Consider the following 18,225-nt stretch of genomic DNA (forward strand, 5'->3'; position numbering starts at 1 on the left):
TATTCAAGGACGGGAAAGAAGTTGAAACGTTACCAAAGAGTATAGTATGTCATGCACCAGTAGCGTAGATCTCGTGTTCCTTAATTCGGGTGAGCCCTTGCATGCATCTCTAGCGCGTGATGTATATCATACAATGTCACTCGCTTTTCGATAGTAAGGATATGTGTATAGCTAAGCACAACCGTGCAAGTTAATATGGCTCGGGAGGCAGTGAAACCTCACCAAGGTTATCTTGATGTGTCGTCAAGACGGTCTTTTTAGTACCCAGTCGAGACGTTCTACTCTTGGATTACCCCCACAAAATCGAATTGGTGAGGGTTCATGGCCTCTCAATCCATAGTCATCGAGAATCAAGTCCTAATCCTGCTATATGTCCGATCATCGGATGTAATTGCAAGGTTTGGACAGGAAAGTGTGGGTCATGATGTATCACTCGAGGTGGGTTAGGGTTCGTGCATATTATCGCGGTTGTTAGTGCGCTTCCTGGGGTCTCAACTTCTATTGGACTATGTTATTGGCCACATTGTGCTTTGGTAAATTCTGAATCGGTCAATGTGATTGGTTCGGTATTCATAAACGAGAGGCCGTTATTGTCGTTTCAATGCTATGGGGAACGTGAGTCTAGATTAGAACCGCTCCCAGGGGAGCTAGGTATACTGACCAGTAATATTTCTATATCCTCATCCAGCCCCCCATCTTTCTCACCTCCCACGACAGTAGTCACAAGCCTGCAATAGAAGACCCACACCCATCCGAGTTGCTTAGGTTCTTAAGCTCTCCCCCACCCCCGGATTCCTCCTGTTCCAACCGCATTCCAGCATCAACACTCCTCCATCCAATAACCCCCTAACTATATCAACAACAACAATGTGCAAATTCACAATAATCATGTACCCCTTCTGCGGGCACCCATACAAAGAGGTCGCCCCAAAGTATGCCCGCGACGCAGACAAAAACTACGGCAACGGCGTCTGCCGCCGGTACAATGTCGCCTTCTGTGAGCTCGCCAAAGAACGCATGAGCGGACCCTGCGTGCGGTGGAATAACGACGAGACGGAGTATCGGTGTACACTGATGGAGCTGCCGGATACGGTGGTCAAGGTGGACTATAATGACTGTAATCTGGAAGGTGGTGAGTTGAAACCGTAATTTCGGGGGTTGGTTTTCGGTGCGGGGATTGCATGACTAATGTTTTGGGGGTGAGCAGGTTATCTGGGATGTAAGGCCGGGACGCCGAAGAGAGAGACGGATAGGTTTGGGAGGCCGGCGACTTTGACTACCAGTGGTGCTGTGTGGACGGGGCCAAATAGGAGGGTTCAGAGGGGCCAAGAAGATAGTCAGTATAGGTATGATAAGAGTTGGGAGAGAAACACTTAGCGTGGAAATAGTTGGGGGGGTATAGCATGGATGGCGCGAGTTCCTTTTTTATTTACGCTGGATTGGTTGCCGGAGAAGCGGGATGGCATATAGGCTAGCTTAATGCATGTTAGTCAATGTTGCTGTGACCGTGGTTTGCTTTGTCTGAGTTTTGCGTGGGGTTGCCGTATTAATTAATTGATATATTTATAACTTTCCAGGAAACTCGAAAGAGGACTGTGTGGAATCCTGTGGTATGCATGGAGATCTCTTACGTGTTTGATCCATTTGAGAGCATATATGAATACGGCGTGGGGCCTAGGTGTCTGGCATGCCAGAGGAATCCCAACTTTGCCTATTTCATGATAAATGACTGGCCATCCGCAATTGACCACCTCTTATGAGACTGATGTTGCTGAATAAATAGGTTTCAAAGATCGTCTTGATCATAGTTGAGTGATATTGAGCGTAGTAGAGTAGATTGAGTTCACCAGACTCTAACCACTCCTGAGGGTTGTACATTTGCAATGATCAGAAAACCGGTACAGACTGAATCGAGAATTACGATATGAAAAGGATTAGAACCCTCCCATTGTAGCCATAAGTAAGGAGGCTTTGGCTATAGTATATTAGTCTTAGAACAGCAGAACAACCCTGAGAGATTTTAGTCTCACATCATTTAGCACAGATGGCCTGTCGTGAGGTTTTAAGCCACGTAGTCATCCCGGGACATAGCGTAATCAAAGACTGGGAACTTCCATGAGCTAGCTACAACACCACGTCACATATTGAGGCAGTTTCATGGTCAATTGCCTAGAGGGACAATGGGATATTCACGAGAGAGGAGCTGGAGATACTCTTTTGCAACATCTTCCAGCACCTTCGCGCAACCAAAGCAACTCAATACTAGATGAATAGAGGACAATGCTTCAGTCCATTAAAAACACCAAAGATAATCGAATTCAAAAATCCACCTCAGCTATAAAATCTAAGAGAATAAAACGCTTAGTGGCCAGTACCTAATAATACTCAAATCCCCCATTAAACGACAAAGTACTGATAACTAGGGTGTGGCACAGGTATACTCTTCCGGGCTTCCGCCATCACTCTCATACATCTGCCTCGACGTGAGATCAAGTGAGCCCTTCTGTACGGTGCTCAACCATCTCTTCATCGCTGATTTCTCGTGTGATCTCACCCTCCTCCTCTCTGGTGGTGGACCTACAGGCCTATCGAACCGATCCGTCGCTCGCTTCTTGAGACCCATTTTGCAACTAAGTGCGCCATGACCTATAACATACGTGTTAGTTTGGTATGTCAAAGATATGTAGGAAGGAGAGACAGGGCTTACAGCCAAGGTTACAATCTTCAAACGAGACTCGCACAATGGTGTCTCTTTGACCCTCGACTGCCCTGCAGAACGCGGCTTCGGAGTGGAAATCTCTGAATTTGAGGCATGGAATTCCAGTGGCATAAAAGTCTCTGCATCCCTCGAAGGGATAGCGGCGGCATGTGTTATCGGCTATGATATGTCAGTACTGGGAAGCTTGGGTACGAGGAGAAAATCATGAGAGGCTTACAAGTGGCTGCAAGGCTGCAGGTAATTTCCTTTCCCTGTCCGCAGAAGGGATACATGGTTATGTCGTACTGGCACATAGTGTCTGATATAATAAGTTTTGAGTGTAGGTTTTGGTTGTACTGAAATGATTTAAGATGGGTTACGTCTAACTTTTACTTTCTGAGGAGAAATTGAGTGGAGACGTTTTTATGCTACTTCGATATCGAAGAGGTGAAATTCTATTGGACAGCTTCTGCGCGTGTTGTATCAATCAAGAGCCTTCCCCTATGTATCAGGTAACACTCTACAGGCAGAAACAGATTATCGAAAGGCGTATCTCCACTGCTATTGGCCGCCGAGAACGAGGGCTCAACGACCTTTGCTACCTGTTAAGACATTTCTGGCTCAAAACTGCGTTATAAGGCATCAGAGATAGATCCAAAACCAGAATATCCACCGTTTCAACTTGAGGTTATACGGAAGGCCTGGGTGAATTAGTTTCGTTGAAATTTAGAGTTTTCATACCTCTCAACAGTAGGACAGGGACGCTGTTCCATAGCTTTACATTTCAACTGTGAGTCACTTTGAAGTCCTAGGTATCTTATGTTAGTGTCACTCAGATATTTTCAGGGTGGTAGTAGTCTTGAGGAATATAAAAGGGCCCTCGCCCCCCTTACCTCGAACAGAATCCACCATACTTCTTCAAAGCTACTATAATCAGCATCATCTGCGCATTACCCCATATCGATATCAACAGTAGATCAACACTTCTTCTAGCTAATCTGTTCAATCCAGTTCAACCTTACCTAGCTTACCTTGAAAGACTTACTTACCTACAACCACTACCATGTCTGGAATAACCTGGTTTTCTAATCCGGACCTGCGGGTCCCTGGTACCTTTGGAACCCCTTCTCCTGCTACGACAGCCCAAATTCCTGAGGGTGCCTACGTCCCGTACGGCACTATCCCCGTACCGCCAACGAGCGCCCCCCCAGCACCGCCAACGATGCCGCCGGCAGCGCACATTGTTGACCGGGGTGCAAAGCCATCCTGGTTTTATGTCCCGCAAAGTGCAGCGGCCGCTCCTCCTCCCGTGGCGAGCCCACCGCCGCCTACCTACGTTATAGCGATTAACTATGCTCCGCAGATTCAAGCACCTCCCTACGCGCCTAATAGCGTTACCTCCTCGTCAAGATCGCATAGCCGTGCGATTACCTCTGCTCCACATAGTCAAGCACCTTCAACACGTAGCCACACGCCCTCTTCGGCTTCTCGGCGCAGTCAAATGAGCCCACCACCGATACCAGCATCTGGCACCCATGCTCCTTCCCACACATCGCACCGTAGCAGCGCAACCAGGGCAAGCCATGGTGGATCTCACAGCGGGCATATGAGCCCGCCGCCACGCTATGACGCACCGTCCAGGCCTCCTATCGGTATGATTGCCCCTCCCCCACCTGGATACCAGGCGTCTTCATTCCCGCCAAGGACCGACTATGTCCAGCGCCCTCCCTCCGCGGTCACGCGGGGATCGAGCCGTCCGCCGACGGCCCCAGAGGTGCCGTCGCATGCGTCGAGCCGGCACACTCATCGCTCAGGGACCTCGCGCGGGAGCGACGCGCGCTCAGTAAGAAGCCCGCCGCCGAGTGCGAGTGCGGGTAGTAGAAGCGCAACCCCGAGTGCGAGAAGCGGTGGCGGGCACGGTATAAACATCATCTGGGGGATTAATTCGGGTAGTCGGGGTGGCTCGGGGGGTCCGGCGAGTACGAGCGGTACGCTGAGGCCGGAGGATAGTATTTCGAATGTGTGGGGGGAAGCGGATAGAGAGAGGAGTAGGCGGGATGATGCCAGGAGGGAGGAGAGGAGGGCTAGGAGGAGATAGGTATGATGTGGTATGTTTCTGGTTTTTCGGTGGGTTTGGGGTTTCCTTTTGTGGTGTTGGTTGACTACTTTGGCCTTTGGGGGTTTTTCTTTCGGTTTTTCTTTCGGTTTTTCTGACAGTTTAGGGACCCCCATATACGTCTTTCTTGGGTTGCCTTGTTGTTTGCTGATTTCTTACAGGTTGGGCTTCTTTGTTTTCCTGGCTAGGGACGGGGATTTTTCATTTACGGTTATTTCAGAAGTACTTGCACTGGGCAGGTAATCCGGGTTGGTTCGCTGAACGCTCGAGGTTTTCTTTTTCGGCTTTGGATATTTGTTTTACATTTTTATTTTGCGCGCGATCTTTTGCTACAGTTTTCTTTATGGGTGATGGACGATGATTTATGACTGGGATTTTATGACTAGGGGATTTCATGGGCGGGAATACATAGCCCGCATACAGTGGATAATGATGAATTTAATTTTTCAAACCAGTTTGATCGTAACATGACGGTAATGTGAAATTTGACGAAAAGCTGTGAAGGTTGATCGCTATCGGTTCCCCGAATAGCTTTGACATGAACCCGGCAATGGCGCTTCATGAATGGTCACTCGTCTTGGCAACCATTCACAAAACATCACTCGTGACGCTCAAGCGCACGGACCACGCTGGTATAAGGGAGCGTTTGACAACCGTCGAAGGATTTGGTATATAGAAGGTACATGTAGCGTCCGCAGGCATGGGTGTGAGATGGATTCGCTTATCTAGGTATGATTTTTAGTACGACGTCGATTTTGTATCCCTTGGGGTGTAGCTCAAGTCCCGAAGCGTTACCCAACCTGGTATACACCGTGCTCTTGGAAACTCTATTATTGTCCGTTCTATCATTGTGGCCATAGTTAGAGATCTCATGTGCGAGAGTAAGCTCAATGAGAGACGGGACACAGAAATCATTCATCACAACACGTTAAATACATCAGGTTCGGTAAGACATAGGGACTTGATCAGACCGTCGAAGGGATACATCATTACGCATTACACATATGGATCTCGAGCATACTTCTTCAACGGTATCGACAGAAACAGTGGTTTCATTGATCTAATGTAGAGTTGGTGTTGTCTTAGCGTATCACAGAGAGCGAGTGGTAGTTTGGATCAGGAATTCATCAATTTTACATTCCAATTTCTACACGCAACCCTCACCCCTTCACCCCCGAAACCACCAAATCATAGCTGCCTGGATACATGCTATGACGAAAACATACGTCGTCGTCTCCTCCTCCTCCAGGCAGAGACACCCATACACGCGTAGCCGGCATGTATTCATTACCGCTCCGTGCCATACAGCTCGCTTTTCCTCGCAGCTTCAAGATAGGCGGACCACGCGAGCTTATCCATTTGCGTACATTCTCCGGTGTGGCCTTCGAGGACTATACCATCTCCTCCCTTTTCGTAGGGCTGCTTGTTGGTGATAGCGCGTTTACGTTCCTGAGTGAGACCGGTTGGGATCGGAAAGGGTACGCGGGCCCAGGAGGTGAGGACTATGAGAGGGGTGAGGACCACGAGAAGGGTTAAGATAATTCCCATCTTTCTGGTATTTATCTGTGGGGAGATGATGGATTCAGAAGAGGATTCCGTAGGGTAGTGGTTCTGGCGGGTCTGTAGCGTAGGATGGATTGGGATTGGGATGCGGGAAGTGAGCATTGTATGATGGAATGATGGGGCCACATATTACCCCCTCGGCGGTCAGGCCCAATTCGTATCTGTCAGGTTAGCCGGGGAAGGCTGGTGTGATAGAAGATACTCCTAAAACTAGAGATATCCTCACACTAATACGGTATCAACATCTTATCAGATCTGAATGGATGTGCCGATTTATTCATTCCCGCGGTTTTTACTATCACGACTGCCATATGTGGTTACCTGACACATACTAATTGGGCATGACCGCCGAGGGCAAACAACCCGCTACACCCTGGATATGTAGGTTGCTTCACAGGACACGTAGTTGTGAGTAGGAGAATAGGGGATTCGCGGTATGGTTGCTCCGAAAGCAGTTTATGCTCAGCTAGGTATATGTTCGGGAAGTGGGTGGGAATCCGTGTGAGGAGGTCACATAGCGGGTATCCTCAGTTAGAGTAATTCGATGGTGGCATAGGGTATTATAGGGAGCGGGGTGGTAAAATACGGAAGCAGCACTATTTTTATATGGTGATTTTTAACTCAAGAAATGGGGTCACTAAGATCAGTACAGAGGTAATACATGAAATCATATAGTAATGTATTATTCGTTAGTATAGCATACAGGTGGAAGAATTCTAGGAGTATATTACGACTCCACAAACTTCAAAAAAGATTAATAGTATCAGCAGAAATAAAAGGAATTGAAATAGTAAAAAGAGTGTTACTTGTGAATAAGAAGAAATACAAAGGAGAATTATAGGGAATTGATAGCTTTCATAATACTACAGAAAAATCGGAACAAATTGAATTAATCTTACTCGAATGGATTGTTATCGATTGCAATACCCCTTTGTAATCCAAGTCTTAGGGAAGATTCTGCTGGTAACATATTGAATACAATATTCCACATCAAATCAATCCCCAAGTTTAATGCATTGTGAATAATGATACGTTCTTGATGCACATTAATGTGCTCTGTTTTAAAAGCATAATGACTGTCGAGCATCTTTTTTGCCTTTGCTTCTAGTAATTGTATTTTGGTGCTTTCGTCGAATTCCAAATTATCGTAGTGCTCGACATAGCCTGCAAGATCAGCTAAGCTGTCACAAACAGCGTAACGTACCGGTGCCAATCCTGTTGGAGGTCCACTCTTTTTGCAGTAATCCTTATTCACAATCTGAAGAATCTCTGCTCTTTTACAATGATGGAAATAGATTCCAACAGGTGCAATACGCTGGAGTTCTGCTATCATTGCACTGATGACATCTATTGTTCTCTGGCAAGTCTGAGTTGGACCCCGTCGTTCAAGTCTTGTATGAGGGAGTAGATTGAAAATTTTCTCGACTAGAATTTGGGCCCTTTCTAAAATGATTTGAACAGTATCATGAAAATATTCACCATTATCTATTTTGAGGGCAACAGCACCAATGCTTGATAATGTTGTTGACAATAAGTCCTTGACCTCTAGAGTTTGACAATATGGTAACTCAGAATTGATTGAGTTTATCCAATTAGTAAAGCGACGGTCGTTTGGTGAATTATTCATAGGTACACTCATATCTGATAATAGAACGATTTGTAATAAAACTTATGAATGAAGTTTGACCTGATGTTTGAGAGATTGTGAAATATGTAGTCCAGAATTTGTAGGTAGTAGTGTAGTATTCTTGATTTAAAGAACACAACTAAAAGAATTTCAGTTCCAATGGGAGTTTAACTCCACATTTTTAATTAAAGTATATGGTACATATATTAGGCATTGAATTCGAAGTTTATGAGTTTCCATAGTAGGGTAATAGAAGTCAAAAATTATTATTATTGATTTAGGAAGCTGTTGGATAGAACAAGATTTGTATTTTTTAATTATGGTTTTAAAAAGAAACGAATGATAAGAAGTATTAAATAGAATTAAAATAAAATATCTCCATTGAAATTGGGATACATATTGCTAATAAACAGCATTTTTCAATTTTTGTTTATATAATATTTAGTCAAATTTAAAAGTACGTTCCCACTGGTGCAGCACTATTTAGTTTAGCTATCATATTATGAATGAGACTCATTGTTTTATGGCAAGCTTTATATGAGCTTTTGACTTCGTACATTTTGAGAGGAACAAGAGTGTTTATTTTCTCGAGAAGGAATTTTGCTCTTTCTAAATTAATTTCCTAGCCGTCAGTAATATATTGTCCAGAATCGATATTGAGAGCAATATCAGCAATGTTTAGTACTGTTATAGAAAGTAAATTCCTGAGCTCATATACATGAGAGGTCCGTATATTTTGATGAATAGTGTTAATTTCACTTGTAAAAGTAGAGTTGTTGTTTAAATTGTTTCCAGATCCTATGGCACTCATATTTGATAACAGAATGATTTGTAAAAAAAAATTATTAATTGAAAATTCAACTTCTGAAATTATACCTATTGTGTTGATAGGGAAAGTAATCATTTGTTACTCGGATTTTAAAGAGCTCAATCGAAAGTCATATATTCCAATAAAATATTATTATATTTTTTATGAAGGTATATACTGTATACTTAGTATTATGTGTATTAGTTATTTAATTTAAATATAGTGATAATAGAATTTTTGAATCAATTGCGATTTACTGATGATAGTATTTTGCTTTCTTATTGTATTGAAGTTTTCAAAGAATAATTACTACTTTACGGGGCTTCAACATTGAAGGTATGAAATTCCTGCTACTAAAATTCTTTCCTAATTACTTCAGCAATTAAACGGAACATATAATTGCCAATCGAGATTTGATTTCTGATAATTTCAGTCTCATTAATTGTAATTCCAGGAGAATATTTGAAATATAAAGGCAATTATCTTCTTTAATGAGTTTTGAAATTTAACTAAATTATGTTCTATGATGGAATCTATAAAATATTTATTTTCTGTTAGATTCGTGAGTTTAGACAGTACACCAAAATGTATTCGTACATATTAGAGTTATCATTATTGCAGATGACCATCTGAAGATTTGGGCGAGTTCAAATTTATTTCCATAGTTTGATCGAATTTCAAATGCAATAAATTGTACTGCTTCCTGTCCATCTCCAATGGTGGTGGGAATGCCATGTAGGATAAATTTAGGCTATTTAGAGTTAACTCGGATATCGGTAGCGGGGACTCGGAGTTCCAGAAGGGTGTCTTTCATCTCCTACTTGAATGCGATTACGGTGAATATGGGGGTGTCAAATTTGGTTTCAAGTACGAATGTAATGGCAGCCATACGTTTCGGTTATGCGAAGTGTTAGAGTATGTAAAGGAAGGATTGTGCAGTGTATGTGGGATTTATTAAGCGAGTTTCTTTTATGTTCTTTCTGTTTCTGTTATGCGAAAAGATGAGTCATCGTGGGTTGAGGTCTGGATATATAAAGGGGCGTTGTTTCGGCTTTCTTCTGTTTTCTTTCCTTTCCTTTCCTCTTTACGTAACCTCTGTATTTATTCCACTAATACTATTCTTTGTCCGTACTACGTCATAGGGCTCCAACCGGTTTATCATACCAGGTAGAGCTACCCCATAGTCCATAGTCAAAGCATACCTTTACGTCTACGTCCACGTCTACGTCACTACCTAGGTTGTATTCCTTGGCACCACAGTCTATCGCCTATAGTCCCCGTGATACGTAGGTTACGTCCTTTATCGCCAACCAATACAACACCATAGTCTACAATGTCGGAACATGTCCATGTCGATTATCAACAACTCAATGATAACCTCCAAACATTTTTTCAAGCGCATCCACAAGTCGACAACGTTGTCGGAGCTGAAGCCTATGCGCTTCTTCAACAGTGTCAAAATGGTCTTACTCAATATGCAACGGACTTACAGGAGGTAGAAGCGGAGGCTGAGAGGGCAAGAAGAATGTTTGAGCGAGATCTTACTGCTGCCCGAGCTCAACGAACTGCTGTTGAGGTTGTGGCCCCTGACGAAGAACCTATTGGAAACAATGCTCCACCTGTACCCCCAGCACCACCAGTTACAGGTACCACCTATCGGTCGGAGAAACTCCCAGACCCCGACGTATTCAGAGGGGATCGTGATCGAGAACGGTTACACTTATTCAAACAACAAATGAAAATTAAGCTACTAGGAAACATCGATCGCTATCCCACACTACAGTCTAAACTATCATACGCGTTCAGCAGATTGGAAGGCGCTGCTGCCAATCAGTTCTTACAGTATATGGGAGAAGAAGGTATTGCCTTACCCTCTATTACACGGTTTTATGAGATTCTGGATACAGCTTTTGGAGACCCCGATCGAATGCGTACAGCTAGAAGGAATCTTCGGAACATCAGACAACGTACTCGAACCTTTGCCGATTATTTCGCTGAGTTTCAACGGTATGCTGCTGAGTCGGGTATGGATGAAGTCTCTCGGATTGAGGCTTTGATGGAAGGAATTAATGGGGAACTGGACGAATCGATGATATACCATGAGACTCCTGCAACGGTAGATGGTTGTGCAACACTCTTGCAACGGTTGGATAACCGACGACGGGCGGCGGAAGCTAAGCGAGGTAGTAAAAAACCTTGGACTACTACTGCGACCCCAGCTCCGCGTCCCCCACCAACAAATCCTGTTCCTGCTCCCCGTCCTGCTGCCCCTCCTGCCAACCCACCTGCCACTGAGAATCACCCCTCGTTCCGTCCCTCAGGTGATGTACCCATGGATCTGTCTGGAGGACGTCGTCGCCCTACCCCTGCCAAAAGAAACGCCCGCTTAGTTGAGGGCCGATGTTTCTATTGCGGAGGTGTTCGACATATGGTTAGGGATTGCCCCCAAGCGAGGTCAACGGGGAACCAACCAAGGAGGCCTGTGATGAGAGGAACGGCGTTGACGGTGGAAGAAAATGGCCGAAGTGATAACGAGTCGGCAAAAGATTTGTCCCTGCACTAAGTGGCTTAGCCCAGGGACCATTTAAGGATTTTTCTAGGATGTGTATTTCTGGTTTTTCGGTATCAGAGGAGGAAATGGATGGAAATCAACTTGTAGTAACTTGTTCGCTTTCATAGAATAAAAATTCTTTCATACCTACCTACGCCCTTATTGATACCGGAGCATCAGGATATGCTTTTATTGATGAATCTTTTGCACGCCACAACAATCTTACAATGACCCCCCTCAAAATACCCCGCCATGTAGACGTTATAGATGGAAGGCCTATCAAGTCAGGAAAAATTACCCATATTGTCGATGTCTCGCTAGACATTCATGGTCATCGGGTGACGGCGCCATGTTTTGTGACAAAGCTAGGACACTATCCGATTGTGATGGGGATACCTTGGATGCGACGACATGATGTTACGATTCGACCAAAGGAAAATCTACTTGTTTTCGACTCTCGAAGCTGTTGTCAACACTGTTCACTCAGTGGAACTGCAGTAATTGTTCACGGTATCTCAATCCCCTTACCAGAACACCATACGGTCATCGTTTCAGCAACTGAAAAGTCCACTGTCGACATTGAACAACTAGTACCGAAAGAGTTTCACCATCGTCTCCATATGTTTAAAGAATACGATGCTTCAATTCTCCCACCACATGGACCATCCCATGACATCGAGATAGTACTGTAAGAAGGCAAACGACCACCATATGGACCTATATATGGATTATCTCAAATTGAATTAAAAGCACTACGAGAATATCTTGATGAAAATTTACCCAAAGGATTTATTCGAGCCAGCGAATCACCAGCGGGAGCACTCATACTGTTTGTGAAGAAAAGCGATGGAACCCTTCGACTCTGTGTTGACTATCGAGGCCTAAATGCGATTACAATCAAAAATCGATATCCATTACCATTGTTGAAAGAAACCCTGGCTAAGTTGTCAAGAGCACAATACAATACTAAGTTGGATTTACGATGGGGATATAATCAAATCAGGATAGCGGAGGGAGATGAATGGAAAACAGCATTCCGGACTCGATATGGACATTTCAAATATACAGTAATGCCGTTTGGATTAGCTAATGCCCCTGCCACATTTCAGCATTGGATCAATGATATTCTACGTCCCTACCTCGATCAATTCGTAACCGCACACTTAGACGATATCCTTATCTATTCCGAGACCCTATCAGAACATAAAGAACATATTCAAAAGGTTCTAAAGGTACTTGATAAGAATCATGTTCACCTTAAACCTGAAAAATGTGAATTTATAGTTCAAGAAACAAAATACCTTGGTCTAATCCTCACTCCGGATGGGAATAGAATGGACCCAAAGAAAGTCGTCGATGTTTTGGAATGGACCACACCGACAAACCTTCGTGATGTTCAAGTATTTTTAGGATTTGCAAATTTTTATCGACGATTTATTCTCGGATATTCAAAAATTGTTGCTCCGCTTACAGCTTTAACGAAGAAAAACGTTAAATTTGAATGGACGGATGAAAGGGAGGAAGCATTTCAAACTTTAAAAAAAATGTTTACAACGGCACCAATACTAACTCATTTCAATCCAGATCGAAAAATTGTGATAGAAACCGATGCATCCGACTATGTTTCAGCAGGAATCCTATCTCAACGTGACAACGAAGGAATCCTACATCCAGTTGCTTTCTTTTCCAAGAAACATTCTCCTGCAGAATGCAACTACGAAATCTATGATAAAGAACTTTTAGCAATTATACGATGTTTCGAAGAATGGCGACATCACCTAGAGGGAGCTCAATTTCCAATTGAAGTTCTTAGCGACCATCGAAATCTTGAATATTTTATGACAACAAAATTGTTAAATCGTCGACAAGCCCGTTGGTCGGAATTTCTTTCACGTTTTGATTTCGTTATTCAATTTAGACCAGGAAAACAAGGAACAAAACCAGATGCATTGACTAGGAGGTCAGGTGACCTACCTAAAGAGGGGGATGAACGGTTGATACACCAGAGTCAAGTGATTCTGAAGCGAAAAAATTTGGATACTAAGCTAAGTTTGTTCGCGGGTTCTTTGTCAAATGAATCCGCTGAAGGAGCGTCCACTGTAGAGGAGTTATTTTCAAAAGCTTACCAAGTGGATAGTTTCCCAAACAAGGTCCTCAATATGCTTCGGAATGGCATACGCCACTCAAACAAAATCTCGCTTGCCGAATGTACGGAAGAGAACAACGGTCGGCTGCTTTATCAAGGCATGCTATATGTACCAGACGACGATGACCTTCGACTAAGGCTTTTAAAAGAATACCATGACAAACCATCTGCAGGACATCCGGGTAGAGCGAAGACTCTGGAGCTCCTAAGTCGAGAATATTACTGGCCACAGATGCGGAAGTTTGTCGATCAGTATATTAGGAATTGCAATGTGTGCACCCGTAGCAAGGCATCACACAATGCACCTTATGGAGTCCTTCGCCCCATGCCAATTCCCGATGGACCCTGGACAGACGTCTCGATGGATTTTGTGACTGATCTTCCTGAGAGTGATGGGTATAATGCGATTTTGGTCGTGGTGGATAGACTAACCAAAATGCGGCATCTGATACCAACGACAAAGGAGGCGGATTCACGGGAAGTAGCAAGGCTATATATTGATAACGTCTGGAAGCTACATGGATTACCCGACACTATGATATCCGATCGAGGAACACAGTTCATCGCGGAATTCTGGAGGTCCCTTTGTGATCGACTGGAAATCTCGCCAAAGTTCTCTACTGCATTCCACCCCCAAACAGATGGACAAACAGAAAGAATCAATGCTATAATGGAACAATACCTCCGAAACTATGTTTCCTATCAACAAGACGACTGGGTCCGATGGCTACCGATGGCTGAATTTGCAACCAACAACCACGTTTCCGAAACAACAAAAGTTTCCCCGTTTTATGCCAATTCGGGAAGAAATCCAAGAATGACTTTTGGCCCTTTGGAACATGGTCGAACGACGGCGGAAGATCAAGCGAATCGTATTGCAAGGGAAATGAAGGATGTAGTGGATTTCCTAAGAGAAGAGATGTTTCGAGGGCAAAGGATACAAGAAGAATCAGCCAATAGGAATCGGACTCCAGCTCCTCGATACCATTTAGGAGATAAGGTTTTTCTATCGACCCGTCATGTCCTAACCAAGCGACCTTCCAAGAAATTTGACTGGAAACGTATTGGACCCTATAACGTTAAGCGTATTGTCAATCCCTATGCTTACGAGTTGGAACTTCCCCGATCAATGAAAATTCATCCAGTATTCCATGTTTCGTTATTGTCGCCCGCAGTCAATGATCCCTTACCCAGTCAGGAACAACTACCTCCACCCCCAGTTGAAATTGAAGGACAGGAGGAGTGGGAGGTTGAAGACATTTTGGATTCGAGGAAGCGCCGGGGGAGATTCGAATATCGAGTGAAGTATGTCGGGTACGATGAAGCTTCTTGGCAACCATTGTCGGACGTCGAACATTCGCCCGATATTGTTAAACGATTCCACGAACGTTACCCACGAAAGCCTAAGCCTACCAGGAGGTAGGCCTTAGAGGGGGGAGTGGTCTGTAATGGCAGCCATACGTTTCGGTTATGCGAAGTGTTAGAGTATGTAAAGGAAGGATTGTGCAGTGTGTGTGGGATTTATTAAGCGAGTTTCTTTTATGTTCTTTCTGTTTCTGTTATGCGAAAAGATGAGTCATCGTGGGTTGAGGTCTGGATATATAAAGGGGCGTTGTTTCGGCTTTCTTCTGTTTTCTTTCCTTTCCTTTCCTCTTTACGTAACCTCTGTATTTATTCCACGAATACTATTCTTTGTCCGCACTACGTCATAGGGCTCCAACCGGTTTATCATACCAGGTAGAGCTACCCCATAGTCCATCGTCAAAGCATACCTTTACGTCTACGTCCACGTCTACGTCACTACCTAGGTTGTATTCCTTGGCACCACAGTCTATCGCCTATAGTCCCCGTGATAACGAAGTTGTTCCTAATGGTTCTCTGTGTTGTGATAAAATGGCAGCTAATGTCATTAATCTTCGAGTCGATTCTTTGTTTAAGCTCTGTTGGGTTGGTATTGGTAGGTTCGTCATACTCGACAATAATTTCTTCGTTAATTTTTGTGTATTTCGGTTTGAAGAGAGGGTCTATAATGGAGCCATTTCAACTGTCTGGTGTATGAGTACATACAGGGCTCAGTTACATGCTGAGAATTAATGTTTGAAGCTAGTTGCACAGTGATATGCAAGTACTGGCAGTGTGGTTAGCTACTCGGTGTTAGAGTCACTACATTCTGCCCTCTAGAGAGGGGATCTATTCATAGGAGCAATGACTGATGAGTCCATGCCTCGCCAGTGACTAGAATGCCAGCCATAGTGAAGCTCTGATTGCCCGCTGATCCTCTATATTCTTTGAGAATTGCAGGTCTGCCGATAGTGGTAGGGACTATGCCAGGAAGCCTACAATAAGTGAAAGCTCTACAACAATGATTAAGCTTATACCTGAGTGATAGCTGATTCATGCAGGCCCCGGTTGTGTGACAATCAAGGCTGCAGGTGTTAATGGCTTTGAATAAGGGTGGTTGCCTTGGGTATTGGAAACTCCTGCTCACGCTTAGAGAAAAGCGGAGTAGTAGTAGTAGTATTTCTCCGACTGAGGAAAGGCTTCACCGGGCCTTTGTAAGGAGTTGGCAGCAGAGAATACAAGTTTTTGGAGTATAAGTACTTAGGCTCATTCTCGCTCTTCAGTTCTGTTCTCTCCAGTTTTCGTCAGAAAGAAAAATCAAGTTCTTATCGGTAGTAGAGCCCTTGAAGAATATTGAATTCTAGCGATAGTATCTTTGAATAATCTGCAACCTGATTGTCTATCTTGCATGGTCGTATTTGTTCTATCCTATTCTATTTCTCTGAGAAGAGACTCTGATTACAGGGTCCGCCTTTCGCTTATTTGACTTCTTCCTTTCCAACAACTTGAAGTCTGACTCAGCGGGGGCATTCTTTTCGCAATCATAGCACATGAAATTTTCCTTATGGAGCAGGGAGGTTCAGGTGATTAGGGCATGTTTTCTTTGCTTTTCCTTTATTTTGACCTGTTACTGGTGGTGGAGTGGCGATCACGAGATGTTGGGACTGTAACGGAGCCATTTCAACTGTTTGGTGTATGAGTACACACGGGGCCCGGTTACATGCTGAGAGTTATTGTTAGAAGCCAGTTGCACGGTGATATGTAAGTACCGGCAGTGTGGTTAGCTACCAGCTGTTAGAGTAACTACATTCCGGGCGCTAGGAAGGGGATCTATTCATGGGAGCAATGACTGACGAGTCTATGCCTCGCCAGTGTCTAGAAGACCGGCCAGAGTGAAGCTCTGATTGCCCGGTGATCCTCTGTATCCTCTGAGCATTGTATGTCCGCCGAAAGGCAGGGACTATGCTAGGGAAGTCTACAATAAGCGAAAGCTCTACAGCAATGATTAAGCTTACACCTGAGCGGCAGCTCATTCATGCAGGTCCTCGGTTGTGTGACAACCAAGGCTGCAGGTGTTACAAAGGCTTTGACTAAGGGTGGTTGCCTTGGGTATCGGAAACACCTGCTGACGCTTAGAGAAAAGCGGGGTAGCGGTGGTATTGTTTCCGGTACTGAGGAAAGGCCCACCGGAACTTAGAAAGGAGTTAGGAGCAGAGAATAGAGGCCTTCGGAGTATAAGTACTCAGGTTCATTCTCCCCCTTCAGTCCTGTTCTCCCGAGTCTTCATCAGAAAGAAAAACCAAGTTCTTATCGGTAGCAGAGCCCTTAAAGATTATTGAGTTCTAGCGATAGTATCTTTGAATAATCTGCAATCTGATTGTCTATCTTGCACGGCCGTCTCTATTCTACTTTATTCTATTTCTCTTAGAAGAGACCCCCGTTACAGGGACTGTAGTCAGTTCTGAGATCTCGTGAGCTAGAGGATGGTATTATGCATTTGAAATTGTTCATCCGCCATCTTGCAGGCTTGTGTAGTGAGACTTTCACTGGCGTAGTGTAGTTTCTAGTTATCCTGTGTAATCTGGTCCAGAGTTTGGCTTAAGTGTTCACAGGTAATTGAGAGAGCGTGTCTCATAACCAAAACAGGTTGTTAAAGTCTATTCGGTTATGAGTGTCTGCTGCTATGATGCTAGGGTTAATGTAGTCATATTTATAGGTATAAGCTTGATCATATTGGCCTGTATATGCGTAGATTGAGAATTGTTGATCGGGTATTGGCTATCAGTGGTCGTAGATTAGGAAGCTTGAGTTTCGGGAACGGTGGATTGCATTTGGGTAACTCTGAGTGGAGCTGGTGTCACCAGTGAGGGCACCAAAGTGAGAAAGGAAGACAGAGATGCCTGCGACATGACTGAAATCTCTTATCTTGTTGTGCCAGGAGAAACCTCAGAGAGTGTTTGTTTCCTTCCTACCGGAGAGATATTTATGATAAATCTGGTAGATTCGGAATTAGGGTAGGTTGTTTCTTGAAGTTTTTGGGAAGCAAGGTTGATACTTAACCCACAGTTACTAGTTGTTTCTCTCGCTTGCAGAACAGGATACGATATCTGTATGGGGAACAGAATGGCTCAATCTGGTATTGTACACTAGGCTAGAGCAAGGTTACGTGAAATAAATATTTAAAATAGCGAGTTATATAAAAAAAGAATCAGGTTTATAAAATAAGGTTTTGTTCGTATGTGAGAAGTTTGCCGAGTTACAGGTGAGTGAGGCGAAGAAGATGTTGCGTAAAGAAGAAAGAAAGTAAACTGCAAGCACTGTGTGTGTGTGTGAAGTCATTTCATTTCTAGTTTCTAGGTACAGAATGGTCGCATG

The 18,225-nt window shown here is 44.0% G+C and overlaps 6 protein-coding genes across 6 annotated transcripts; 3 read left to right on the top strand and 3 right to left on the bottom strand.

Annotated features, from left to right (window-relative positions):
* Nucleotides 1-867: 867 nt before the first annotated feature.
* On the top strand, nt 868-1,377 carry H6S33_010945 (uncharacterized protein; the record flags this gene model as incomplete). The annotated part of the gene is made up of 2 exons (XM_044842320.1): nt 868-1,132; nt 1,208-1,377. 2 exons carry the CDS (start codon nt 868-870, stop codon nt 1,375-1,377), a joined length of 435 nt encoding a protein of 144 aa, XP_044696875.1.
* Nucleotides 1,378-2,419: 1,042 nt separating this feature from the next.
* On the bottom strand, nt 2,420-3,012 carry H6S33_010946 (uncharacterized protein; the record flags this gene model as incomplete). The annotated part of the gene is made up of 3 exons (XM_044842321.1): nt 2,420-2,646; nt 2,708-2,878; nt 2,937-3,012. The coding sequence occupies 3 exons, from the start codon at nt 3,010-3,012 to the stop codon at nt 2,420-2,422; spliced, it is 474 nt and encodes a 157-aa protein (XP_044696876.1).
* A 749-nt stretch (nt 3,013-3,761) lies between these two features.
* Nucleotides 3,762-4,796, top strand: H6S33_010947 (uncharacterized protein; the record flags this gene model as incomplete). Its single annotated transcript, XM_044842322.1, has 1 exon — nt 3,762-4,796. One exon carries the CDS (start codon nt 3,762-3,764, stop codon nt 4,794-4,796), a length of 1,035 nt encoding a protein of 344 aa, XP_044696877.1.
* A 1,305-nt stretch (nt 4,797-6,101) lies between these two features.
* On the bottom strand, nt 6,102-6,479 carry H6S33_010948 (uncharacterized protein; the record flags this gene model as incomplete). Its single annotated transcript, XM_044842324.1, has 1 exon — nt 6,102-6,479. One exon carries the CDS (start codon nt 6,477-6,479, stop codon nt 6,102-6,104), a length of 378 nt encoding a protein of 125 aa, XP_044696878.1.
* A 793-nt stretch (nt 6,480-7,272) lies between these two features.
* On the bottom strand, nt 7,273-8,016 carry H6S33_010949 (uncharacterized protein; the record flags this gene model as incomplete). The annotated part of the gene is made up of 1 exon (XM_044842325.1): nt 7,273-8,016. One exon carries the CDS (start codon nt 8,014-8,016, stop codon nt 7,273-7,275), a length of 744 nt encoding a protein of 247 aa, XP_044696879.1.
* A 2,129-nt stretch (nt 8,017-10,145) lies between these two features.
* On the top strand, nt 10,146-11,375 carry H6S33_010950 (uncharacterized protein; the record flags this gene model as incomplete). The annotated part of the gene is made up of 1 exon (XM_044842326.1): nt 10,146-11,375. One exon carries the CDS (start codon nt 10,146-10,148, stop codon nt 11,373-11,375), a length of 1,230 nt encoding a protein of 409 aa, XP_044696880.1.
* Nucleotides 11,376-18,225: the final 6,850 nt, after the last annotated feature.

The sequence above is a fragment of the Morchella sextelata genome (genome assembly GCF_020137385.1).
Source record: "Morchella sextelata strain SCLS chromosome Unknown scls_5, whole genome shotgun sequence".
NCBI classification, from domain to species: domain Eukaryota; kingdom Fungi; phylum Ascomycota; class Pezizomycetes; order Pezizales; family Morchellaceae; genus Morchella; species Morchella sextelata.